The 12903-nt window shown below is 42.1% G+C and overlaps 1 protein-coding gene across 1 annotated transcript in view; it reads right to left on the reverse strand.

Annotated features, from left to right (window-relative positions):
• NLRC5 (NLR family CARD domain containing 5) overlaps window positions 1-12903 on the reverse strand; it is a 193366-nt gene that overhangs the window by 26460 nt on the left and 154003 nt on the right. The window contains exon 40 of the mRNA XM_089689793.1: window positions 7347-7430. Within this exon, the coding sequence (XP_089545919.1) occupies window positions 7347-7430 (84 nt within the window). The remainder of the gene's footprint in view (window positions 1-7346; window positions 7431-12903) is intronic.

The raw sequence follows: 12903 nt of genomic DNA on the forward strand, positions 1-12903 counted from the left end.
AATTCCTTAGGGACCCCTAGGTCACCAGAAGTAGTGTCCCTATTGGAAGAGTTCCCCTCTATTTCTGTTCTGGGGACAATCCCAAATTTTGGTAATTTCTTTTACTCTAAATAATGGTAAACAGGACAAATAGAGTGAATCTATTTAATGGGGGTACAGACACCAGTAAAAACTGAGAAGGGGTCTGATCACTCTCCCCTCTAAAACTTAAAATAAAAGTTTTGCCTTTAGTGGTACTTTAAACAGCGGCTGCCTGAATACAGTTCCAGCATCTGAAATTTCATAACGCCAATTCCTGCCACCGTGCCTACTTGTAACTTACTTGTTTTACTAGACGATAAACAACAGAGGTACCATTGTATGAGTGTAATGAATTCCATTGATGCACAGCAAGGTAGTGCAAAACTGGAGAGACTTGGTTTATAAAATGCAGTTACTGTACAATTGCAGCTTGATTCATAAAGGCCCCCTTCTGCTGCTCATGCAGAACAGAGTCAATTTGGGACAGGTTTCTGCATTGAAATATAACAAACAAGTCCTATTCATGTGCTCTCTTCCTTTTGCTAGTTAAAATTTGATCTGAGTGGCTGCCATTTTTGGCTTGGTAGTTTTCTACATAATCCAAATAGGACACGGCCTGGGGCGTCAGGATTCTAGGGGTGGCACAAAGCCACCTTTACATAATGGTGCTGGCTATCAATAACACAGTCACATGTAAACTAAGGTTCTAGGTGGCTGTCCTGCCTGCTAGTGCAGTCTGGCTGGGTCTCTATTTTTTGTTGTTCCTGCACAGTTTGTGCATCTGTTAATATAGAATATTATTATTATTATACAGGATTTATATAGCGCCAACAGTTTGAAATGAAGGTAGACAATACACTTACAATACAATTTGGTACAAGAGGAAACAGAGGGCCCTGCTCATTAGAGCTTACGATCTAGGTGAATAGTGTACTGTATACTGTGGTATATATAATTTTATGCATTTTTGTTAGTAGAATTTAGCAAAGTATACCTTCAGTCCAACCAGACTAGGTATGCACACCTTGAACGGAACTGCCAGCAGTTTGCTCAGTCTTTAGGTGATCAGTTTTAGGTGTACAGACACAGAATGGCAAACTCTTCTAGCTCCTCTGCCCCATTGAGCCCTGGATCTAACCTCTTTCGTGTGATTCCAGTTGACTGGGATAGGGCAGGACCACTGGCATAATAGGTCAGTAATATGAGGCCAGTACTGGTGTTATTAAAAAACATGCCCCTGATCATGTCTATACTTCACATGTGTGTAGCACTCTCCTAGTTAGCCAGGGGCAGCTAGCTTATATTTTTTTAGTTAGAAAACTGAGTAGCAGCCAGGGAGATAGTTAGAGGGGTCAAATTTGGGTCAGGGCTGAGAGGCTCTGCAGATTAGTTCCCTGATACCTCCCCCTGATCTAGAGGCTTGGAGAAGTCTCTAGAACTTGGTGGGCGGGGGCGAGGAGGAGCTGGTCTGCACTCTTAAGGGTCCTGACCAATCCCCACGCAGGAGGCTTGGCATGGGGTCAGAACAGTCCTTAAGAGTGACTGAGCCTCTTCAGTGGCAGGAGAGTTTGGGTGGAAGATGGAGTGAGTAAAATGGAGTGTGCAGCCTGAGAGGGGGTCCAGGAGAGGGCTTACCTACAGGCAGAAGAGCTGGAAGGGAGGATCTCTAAGTCTCAACTGTCCCCGTAGGGAGGACAGCCTGGAAGCAGGGAAGGAGCCTATCCCACAGTAAACCCACACCCCCTGGGCCAGATAAGAGGAGAGGGCAGTCAGGTGGGAAACCTGACTAGCCCCCATCTGGGACAGCTGATCTTAAAGAGGCAGCCCAGGTGAAGAGGAGATTTCGTCTGAGGTGGTACGTCAGGAGAGGCTGTATGGTTCTCCAAAGAAGAGAAACCCTTCTGAGCATTTGTACATAGTTCCAGGATGTTGTCCTCAGTTTAACAGTTCCTTGGGCATCCCTGGCATCCCTCGTCCCCATCCAAGTTATCAATCCCTTTTAAAAAAAAAAATCACAAAAAAACAAGTTCAAGGACTATTTACTGTCTCTGGAGTGGAAGGCTGGAAGAAAATGCGTGTTACCTGGCTGTGCAGGACTATAGGGGGAATCCAAATCTTCAGCAGCTCCTAAGGGGGTAGTGCTACATTTGATTTACATGGAGAATTTCTAAGGCAGCCTTTCTCAGAAGAACCCTTGAAATAGTGTTCCGGTCTCTGGTTACCCCTGCTAAAAATACAGCATCTACAGCTCACTGTACATTAATGTGATGTCATGGAGAAGAATGCTCCTTACATTTGGGGTCTGTGGGAAGAATCCCCATCCTACAGATAGCAAAAAAGATTATTGGTTTCAGTGGCAATTTTATCTGAGTGTCAGAAACTGTTCCCTGCTCAAGGAGCACCCAGCAACCTCTGGAGGGTTCCACAGAACCCTGGTTTAGAAAGGCTGTTCTAAAGAGTATAATCAAAAATTTGCCACTGATGTTTACAAAAAGTACACAGCTGACTGTCTAGAATTGCAACCACACCACTGCAAATTCTTAGCTAAAAGGTTCCTATATTTTCACTAGATAGGTGTCTGTTTCTGTAGATATCTTTCTTGATAAAACCTCCCACAGAGTTCAATAAGAACCCTGGGTGAACTAAACTAATTGCTATTGATTCAAAATGCAGCCAGGGTATAGAAGAATTAACGATGTTCTAGGCAGTCATCCGAACAACTTGAGCTGCCAAGCGGTATAACGACAGATTTGGAAGGCCTAAACCTTATTTGATGCTTACCCTTTGCATAGTAAGCGTATGAACCATCAGACTGATGCTTTTTCAGATAAAGCTGTTTATGCTGCAACAGATTCTGCAACACTTCAGTTTTATTGAAGGTAATGAATGATTGTGTCTAGCAGTTCAAAGTATTCCTTTTTGGCTTTGCTCCACACTCCAATGCTGGGTGCATTGGTCACAGCAGTGTAAGCCATACAACGTTTTCCATGTGCACTTTGCACTTCTGCTAAAATGTACAGATCTCTATTAGAACAGCACAGTAGAGTCATCTTAGAAGATAATTACATGTATCATTCTATTACATATCACAGGAATTAAAGTGGTTCTAAAGGCATAAGGTTTTATACTATAATGCCTTCTATGCATTAAGGTTAAAAACCTTCTGTGTGCAACAGCACTACATGACCAATCTAGACCCCCAGACTGAATGGTTATACGTAATGATGTTTCAGAGAATGCATAGTTCATTAAGGAGATTTTAGATTTACAATTAGATGGGTTGAAAACTGGTTGCATAACGGGCATTGGAGTGTTTGACCCATATCTTGCCATATTGATTGTCCTTATGCATATTATCTGCTAAATTACCTGATGACTTTACCAGCTCGGCTCCTACACAAGAATATGATCCACTTCGCCACACTTGTCTGTCCTTCCATTGTGTCTTCTCCTTCCCCCAAATTCTTATTTTGGGGAGGGAGAGGGAGAGGGGAGGGGGGATGAGGGAGAAGTGCAGGAATAATTAATCAATTTATTATTATTATTGGGTTTTGGTTTTTTTGTTTTTTTCCCTTTGCCCCCCCCCCCTTTCCAATTACACCACTTCACATTCCTTTCTCTACCTGATCTATATTCTCAGGCTTATCTTTATTCTTCCTTTAGTAAATACTCACATCATCCACATTTCCTCAGCAGAATACAGCAGTTACTTTCTTACAGGCGCAAATACTTCTAGGTAACACACATTCTCTAATCCGGATACACAATAATGAACACACAACCTTCTCAAAGCTATCCTTATCCGACACTTTGTACCCCCTCATCATAAAAGCTCATTATTACATGGGTCAGTTCCCTTCACTATTTACATTACCTCGTCTAGTAAATTTGTCATATCTGCAGATATGTAATATACATCTGTCTTACTGCATTGTTACGATATGATTGCATTGTAATCTATATGTCTGACCCGTCTGCGATACGGGACACCGCTTACTGTGTCTATTCTTGGACTGTGATCCGTAGTTGTATTTGCTTTGCTATGCCTTATTCTTAATAAAAACATTTTTTGGGGAAAAAAAAAAAACCTTCTGTGTGCAGTGTGTGCAGCCTCCTTTATACTTACCCGAGTCGGATCTCAATTCAGGGCTGTGCCTGAGAGCTGAATCGCTACTCTCTCTTCTCACTGGCTCAGAGGCAGAAACAGGACCCACTGGCTTCTGAGAATGTCTATTACAGCCAGTGAGAAAGGTGTGGGGGGCTCAGTGGATCAGCAATGGACACACAAAACAGAGCTGCCCTGTGCAATACCATTGCACAGAGCAGGTAAGAGTAACAGGTTTGTTATTAAAAAGAAAATCCCTTTACAATCACTTGAAGGGACTTTTCTTTTCAGAATAGTAAGCAAAACCATGCAAATCATTACTTCATTCCTTGTGCACTCAGAATATTAGGCCTTATCTATGTTATTATACACCAACAGTTTGTCATGCATAGTTGGCTAAAGGCACATAAAGGAATGATCTCCATGGCTCCGTCCCTTATCCTGAAATGAGAACTAATTACCTTATTTTTGGGATATGGGACTCATAAATACCTCCTGTTCTAACAAGACTGAGCTACACAAAGGTTCGGTGAAGGGCTTTTTGGTTCCTTTAGTTCCTTCTCACCATAACCATTTGGGTTATACCTTCTCACTGACCTTTCTTAGCATTCCATTCACAAGTATAGACTATTAGTTTTCCCAGTCAACAAATAACATGCCTTCACGTGCTTCTTTTTCAGTAGTGGGATTTCCAGATAAAGCTAAAATATATATCAACCTATCCTACTTACTAAAATATTACTAAGAAATAAGATGTATCCTTGTAAATATTGTCACTAAAACAGATGTAAACCCAGGTAAAATCTCATAAGCCATAATATGTTAACTTAATTTCAATGGCAGTTTTCAATCTGATCTCTGCACATCTCATTGCTCAAATCTACCTATACCCTTCTCCATCCTGTGGACCAGCCGGGTACTGAAGCCCAGAAGCCCACTCATGCGCCACACCACCAAATCTAACAAAGACAAGGTTGTGATGTAGCAGAAATCCAGAGAGGTTTATTGAACACAACACACATGGCAGCCTTCCATCTGAGGCCACCCTCGAATGTGTTTTACCAATGAAAGGGCTTAATCATAGAGAATGTCATGGGTGAAATGCGTTAGCGGGGTGGCTTCAGGTGGAAGGCTGCAGTGCGTGCTGTCTGTCTGTTCAATAACCCTATGCAGTTTCTACTACATCATCAGTGCTTGTTTTTGTTGCTATTGAACAAATTGTTTTCAGTATGTTTAAATCTGAAGCTTTCGTTTAAAGAATAATTGGTGATCCTGCTATGAAGGTCCTTGTTCAGGAATTTCTTGTTATGAAGTGACAATGGCCTTCCTCCTGTGTTGACACATCTAGGGAAGACACAAAAGTGTTGACACACATTGCTCAGGCTTGGTCCACCATTATCACTATCAGGAAGCTGATCCAAAACAATGATGGGCTGCTGATCCTGGCTGGATTGGCAAAAACGTTTTTTGAAAAGAATGGCAATTAATTTTGATACGCAATTCTTTTGCATTATTTTTTTGGATAGCATACTAAGGGGATAGAACCCCTACCAGGTTTGTATCCATGGATATGTCCCTGCTAGGGAGATTCACCCTGCCTACCAGTCCTTGTAACCACTGTCACCAGTACTAAAGGTGACGGAAATTCCTACATTATAAGTTGATACCCAAACAGGAGATGGGGAGAAATGGTCCAATGAAGATGCTTATTCAGGGGACAATTCCCCTTACTTTGGATAGATTCTCTGTCATTTTCTGTTGTGTCTACAGGCCAGGAAGTTAAGGGAAATCTTCTCAATGAAATATAGACAGCACATAATATAAATAATAATGCTTGACAGAGGTTTTAACCATTCCCTACTCTATCCAAAATGGAAAAAAATGTTTTGGCTTTAGTAATACTTTAACCCCCTTCCCGCTGCTGCCTCCCGGCTCTTTAACAGGTTCTAATTGCCGGGAGGCAGACATTCTGATCATGTGACCTCTGTGATTGGCAGTCGCAGCTGTCACATGATTGGAAAGCTCCAGATCGCAAGTATGTATAGGGAGCTTTCCAGTATTCGCCAACCGGCGAATGGCTATGCTGGGAGCACTCAGGGAGCGCACTCTCAGCAAAGTAAAGTGTTTACATAGGAATACATATACAGTATGCAGCCGCTCGGCATTAAAGGCCACATATATGCATATAGCTGCAGGAAATGGTTAATCTAACTAAATGTTATCCAGTTAGGATTTGGATTTTCTTTCAATTTTTAATAATCAGGAGATAACAATAAAAACGTAATCCCTCCCTACTCTATCCAAAACTTAAAGTGGTGGTAAAGTCTTTTTTTTCTCTTTCTCCTGATTACAGGCTTACCTGTAGGTACAGTAAATATCTCCTAAACATGCACCATTTAGGAGATATTTACTGTAGCGACACCAGTGATGTCACTGGTGCATGTGCACTGCGCTCACAATGGACGGTTTGACGTCCATTGAGAGAGCCATGCCAAGCGCGCAGGAGTTAATTCATTGTGGATCAGCCAGTAAAATGGCTGCAGCCCACGAACCTGGAAAGAAAACTGGGAGAAAAGCCTTGGGGAGCCGAGACAGGGAATTCTACGATGCATACTAGCACATTATGCTCTTAACTTGCATGGAAAAGTTTTTTTATTTTAGTTTTTTGCAGTTTACTACCACTTATAAAAACATTGTTATACTTTAATGGCTAATTTCACCTTTTGCAGAAAGGTGGCTATGCAGACAACAGTCCCCGGTAGTGAAAAAAAAAATGAGCAGCTTTGAAAAATATTGACTTACAGTATGTAAGTGACATGCTTACTGTACATATCATTTGCAGCATCAAAAGTCTGGCTGAAAAAAACTCCCATATAGTTATCATTCCCCCAACCTGGGGTACTCCATATATTAAATGCTTGCTCCAAACATCACAGGAGCGAGTGCGCACCCTCATAATCCACACATGGGCAGTGCATTCAATGTATCACAATCAGCTCTCAATCGATGCAATCCATTTAGATGTTTGTCTGCTCGCGATTTATTTTTGGGGACCATGATATTGAAAGGCTGCAAGCTTTATATAACTGCCTCTTCTCCCTAACAAAACAGATGCTTGTCTTTCACTACACTTAGCAAGTAAAATGTTCTAATATTTTTTCAGCATATTCTATGGCAATGTGGAACTGCTTGCTACACAGCAGAGGGAAAAGCCATTTACCTGATGTGTTCAATCCTGTGACAAGAGACCAGAGCATCCATAAGCTGATTTCCGGGTACATCCTCAAGACCACAAGACTGTAGCCTGTGTATGAAAAACACATGTTTATAGTCGATGGTGGAAAGAAATCAAAATGATGTAGTTGCCATAGGAAAAAATGTAGAGCAACCAAGAATGTTCTTCAGTTTCTAAACTTTAAAGCAGAACTTCAGTTAAAGTTGTTTTTTTTTTACCATGCAGTTGGGTTGTGCCCCCACTGCATGGATCAGCTGCTTGTTTTTTCTAGGGGTGAGGACTAAGCTTACTCACCTGATCCTACAAAAAACCGCGCTCCCCCACGGTCCGGCAATAGACTGTTCCTGTCTATGGAGCGTGCATTGAGTGTGCTGACGTCAGGAACAGACCATTTACAAGACCGCTGGACCACAGGGGGCAGGAGCCGAAAGGATGGGTCTTGTGTGGGGAGGATTGGCAGGTCAGGTGACTATATCTTCTGTGTCCTCTGCCTTAGAACAAAATGAACATTTGACCCATGCAGCACGGGCACAGCCTCACTGTACAGGCAAAAAAAAAAATCCCGGAATTCTGCTTTAAGGCCTTGTTCACTCAGGTTTCAGTTTGTAAAAGAGCATTTTCTGAGCTATTGCCAAGCTTTGTTGAAGCCTATAAAGCATCATTCAGCTCCAGTTTGGGGAAGTTATGGCCTCATTCACTATGTTCTATATCGGCCATGGTGTGGCAAGTTTACTTCAGATACCTGTTATTGTTTTCATCATTTTCTGCTGGGAGTCCTTTGAGCGCCTACGTTACCTCTGGCCGTATTATTTTCTGTGTGTTGAACACCAAGGCATATACATTGAGACTGAGTGCTGATACCACTTCTCTAGATACAGTTGCGCTCAAAAGTCTGCATACCCCTGCAGAAATGGTAATATACAGCATGTACCATACCAAAGAAAACAAGAGTGAGCAGGCAAAACACATTTCTTTTATTTTTTACGGGAGTCACATTCAACTGTAGGTCATAACAGAATGGCACAATCATAAAACTAAACCTGGCAACAAGTAAACAAATGAAATGCCCCTTGTTCAAAAGTCTGCATACCTTTCCTTCTTAACATCTTAACACTGTGTATTGCCCCCTTTAGCATCAATGACAATGTGCAGTCTTTTGTAATAGTTGTCTATGAGGCCCGGAATTCTTGCAGTTGATATAGCTGGTCATTCGTCTTGGCAAAATGCCTCCAGGTCATGCGCACGTTTTAGATCTTCCCAGACTGTGATGCCCACTCAAGAACCTTCACCTTTTTCTGCAGTAACCACTTGAGGGTCAACTTGGCCTTGTGCTTAGGGTCATTGTTGTGCTGGAAAGTCCAAGAGCATCCCATGTGCATCTTTCATGCAGAAGAATGCAAATTGTCTGCCAGTATTTTCTGATAACATGCTGCATTCATCTTGCCACCATGCTTCACAGTGAGGATGGTATTCTTGACGCTATAGGCTTTGTTGATCCCTCTTCAAACAGCAGTTATGGTGACCATAAAGCTCTATTTTGGTCTCATCTATCCACATTACAGTGTGCCAGAAGCTGTGAGATGTGTCAAGGTGGTGTTAGGCATATTGTTACTGGGCTTTTTTGTGGCATTCATGCAGTAAAGGCTTGTTTCTGGCAACTCGACCATGCAGCTCATTTTTGTTCAAGTAACGTCGTATTGTGCTCCTTGAAACAACCACACTGTTTTTTTTTCCAGAGCAGCCTATATTTCTCCTGAGGTTACCTGTGGGTTTTCTTTGTATCCCAAACAATTCTTCTGGCAGTTGTGGCTGCAATTTGTCTTGATCTACTTGACCTTGTATTGGTATCAAGAGATCCCAGAAATCTCCACTTTTTAAGTGATTGGATAGTACTGACTGGCATATTCAAGGCTTTGGATATCTTTTTATATCCTTTTCCTTTATCCTTTATAAAGTTCCATTACCTTGTTATGGAGTTCTTTTGACAGTTCCTTTCTGCTCCCCCTGGCTCACGATCTAGCCTGCTCAGTGCTTCCAAGCTCATTGATTATTTATACACAGACACTAATTGCCATTTAAAAAGCTGCAGATGTGGGAAATTAACATTTTATTTGCCGTTTTAACCTGTGTGTGTCACCTTGTGCGTCTATACCAAGGCCAAACATTCCAGGGTACGTAAACTTTTGATCAGGGCCATTTGGGTGATTTCTGTTATCATTATGATTTAAAAAGGAGCCACACAACTATGTGATAATACATGGCTTCATATGATTACCATCCTTAAATAAAAGTCAGTTTTTTGGCATGATCAGTCATATTTTCAATATCAATGGAAACATTTCAGGATTTCTGCCAGGGTATGCAAACCTTTCAGCACAACTGTAGATAGATAGAGAAATGGCTAGATTAGCGCTCTGTAGTTTGATTTCATTGGAAAAGATTACCCCTTTTATATACCTTTTTCTTCCACATGTTTCCCTTCCACATAACTTTCTATTAATGTGCTTTGATACAGCACTTTGGGAACATCCAACTTGTTTTGCAATTACCTTTTGAGGCTTTCCCTCCTTATGGAGGGTGTCAATGATGGTTTTCTGCACAACTGTCAGGTCAGCAGTCTTTCCCATGATTGTGATTCCTACTGAACCAGACTGAGAGACCATTTAAAGGCTCAGGAACCCTTTGCAGGTGTTATGGGTTAATTAGCTGATTAGAGTGGGACACTTTGAACTGAGAATATTGCACCTTTTCACAATATTCTCATTTTCTGAGATTGTGGATTTGGGGTTTTCATGAGCTGTAAGCCATAATCATAACAATTATGACAAATCACGGCTTGAACTATCTTGCTTTACATGTAATGAGTCTATCTCATATATTAGTTTCACCATTTAAGTTGCATTACTGAAATAAATGAACTTTTGCACGATATTCAAATTTTTCGAGTTTCACCTGTATATAGGAAGAACGCACACCCGGCAAACAAGGCAGATTAAGACAAATTTGTATTTTCAATCTTCTAAATGGTCAAAATCAGAAACAAGGAATACTACAAAATAAAGAAATCATGAAAATACACAATTGCATTTTTGGTACTATTTTTCACTAACACTAGCCTTTAACACTTGGCAATCAAATAATTTAGAACTTGGATGTAAATTCTACAATAAAAAAAATGCCTTTTGTTAATTAATTTATACATTTAATCACATAAATCTATAAATAGGTCTAATGCAGGCCACACATGGGTCGAACTCTGAACACATTTTCTTTAGAAAATCAGACATTTTTGATTTCGAAATTCAAACAATCAAGCCTTCAATTTCATCTCATGTTGTCACAGAAAAGAATTTTCATGGCCAAGAATTTTCTTTTCTTTCCAGGTCACAGCTCATGCTCATTTATTTTTATTTTTCTCGCACGATTCTCCCATCATTGATTCGAAATTTGTTCCTATTTCAAAACTTTTTCAACATGCCCGATCACTCGACTCACATGAAAATCGGCCATTTCTGTGACCCACTAATGGTGCGAAATTCGAACAAAAAGTCTTAGGAAAAGATCTTTCGGACTTTGAACCATGTTTGGTCAGCTTAAGAGAGCGACAACTGTGTAATGAAGAGAGATGGGGAACCTGGCTCTAAACTAGTGACTGTCCCTCAAAAAAATGGACAGTTGGGAGCTATGGACTTCCCTAGAAACACAAACAGCCCTAAGGAAAAATTAGTATAATAAGATAAATAGAATGGATCCAATTTCAATGAATCCTTTACATTTTACTACCACCTACACATTCCCAATATACAAATGCTTCATTCAGAAACTATGAATTGAACACGGAACAGTGTGGTAAAAATAGGCCAGTTTCAAGACTGAATACTTTAGCTCTGTGCAGCAGCCATGAACAAAGTGGGGGATTTATCAAAATTCGAGCAAACAGAATCTGGATCAGCTGGTCATAGTAACCAATCAGCTTCTATCTTCAGCTTGTTCAGTTAAGCTTTGAGCCTGTGTTAACACTTGTGCGGTGCAGCATATCACATGTGACTCGCAGAGGAACTGCATTCCTGTGCAAATCACATGCGAATTCTGTGTGGTGCAATTTGAGCCATACATTTTGTATGGCTCAAATCACACTGTATCCGTACCAAAAAGGTGCAGGACCCTTTTTTTGGTCCGCACTAGAATCGGATCGCATGGGTATTCACACCCATGCGATCCAATTCTGCACATTGCACCATGTTTTGCGGACCGATTTCGGGGTGTTGTTAACTTAACATACACACGCACAGGGCTGGATCTAGGGGGGTTCTGGGGTGGGCTGTGCCCACCCAGGTTTTAGCTCTGTGCCCCCCCCCCAGATCTCTGAAAATGCATCCTCTAATCCATGAGCCAGTCTGATGCAGACAGTTAATGTAAGGAGGAGGCACACAGAAGGGTGCAATCGATATAAGGGGAGCACTCTGATGGGGACACTTAAAGTAAGGGGGCACTCTGATGGGGACTCTGATAGGGCACCTGATGTAAGGGGGCACGCTGATAGGGACACCTGATGTAAGGGGGCACTCTGATGGGGACACCTGATGTAAGGGGGCACTCTGATGGGGACACCTGATGTAAGGGGGCACTCTGATGGGAACTCTGATAGGACACCTGATGTAAGGGGGCACTCTGATGGGGACTGATAGAACACCTGATGTAAGGGGGCACTCTGATGGGGACACCTGATGTAAGGGGGCACTCTGATGGGGACTCTGATAGAACACCTGATGTAAGGGGGCACTCTGATGGGAACACCTGATGTAAGGGGGAACTCTGATAGGGGCTCTGATAGGACATGTGATGTATGGGGGACTCTGATAGGGACTCTAATGGGACAGCTGATGTAAGGGGGCATCCTGATGGGGACACCTGATGTACGGAGGTACTCTGATAGGGACCCTAATGTAAGGGGGCACTCTGATAGGGACCCTGATGTAAGGGGGCACTCTGATAGGGACCCTGATGTAAGGGGGAACTCTGTTGGGGACAGTTTATGTAAGGGGGAACTCTGATAGGGACCCTGATGTAAGGGGACACTCTGTTGGGGACAGTTTATGTAAGGGGGAACTCTGATGGAGGTACTCTCATGGGAACACCTAATGTAAGGGGGCAAGCTGATGGAAACTGAATGTAAAGGAGGCCTCTGATGAGGACTTCTGATTTAAAGGACTCTGCTAGGGACATCTGATACAAGGAGGACAGATTCTGTGTCAGCCTGATACATACTAGTGTTTCCCAGGTCGTGACACTGTGTGACAGACTCTCAGTGACTCACACACAGTGTTGGTATTATGCCCCCTGACTTTTTTTTACTGCTCCCCAGACCAGATAGGCTAGATCCGGCCCTGCACCTGCAGCGGTTCGCATGAACAGGGCACGATTCGAAATTTGATTGGTTGCCATGCTCAGCTGCTCCAGATCCTGGCTGCTCTAGTTTTGATCAATTCTATTGAAAGTGTGTTTGTTATTAGACAGAGACAAAGAGAATCACAGAATTTCC

The sequence above is a fragment of the Staurois parvus genome, unplaced genomic scaffold, assembly GCF_062004578.1.
Source record: "Staurois parvus isolate SC_StPar_1 unplaced genomic scaffold, SC_StPar_1.0 ptg000498l, whole genome shotgun sequence".
Lineage (NCBI taxonomy): Eukaryota > Metazoa > Chordata > Amphibia > Anura > Ranidae > Staurois > Staurois parvus.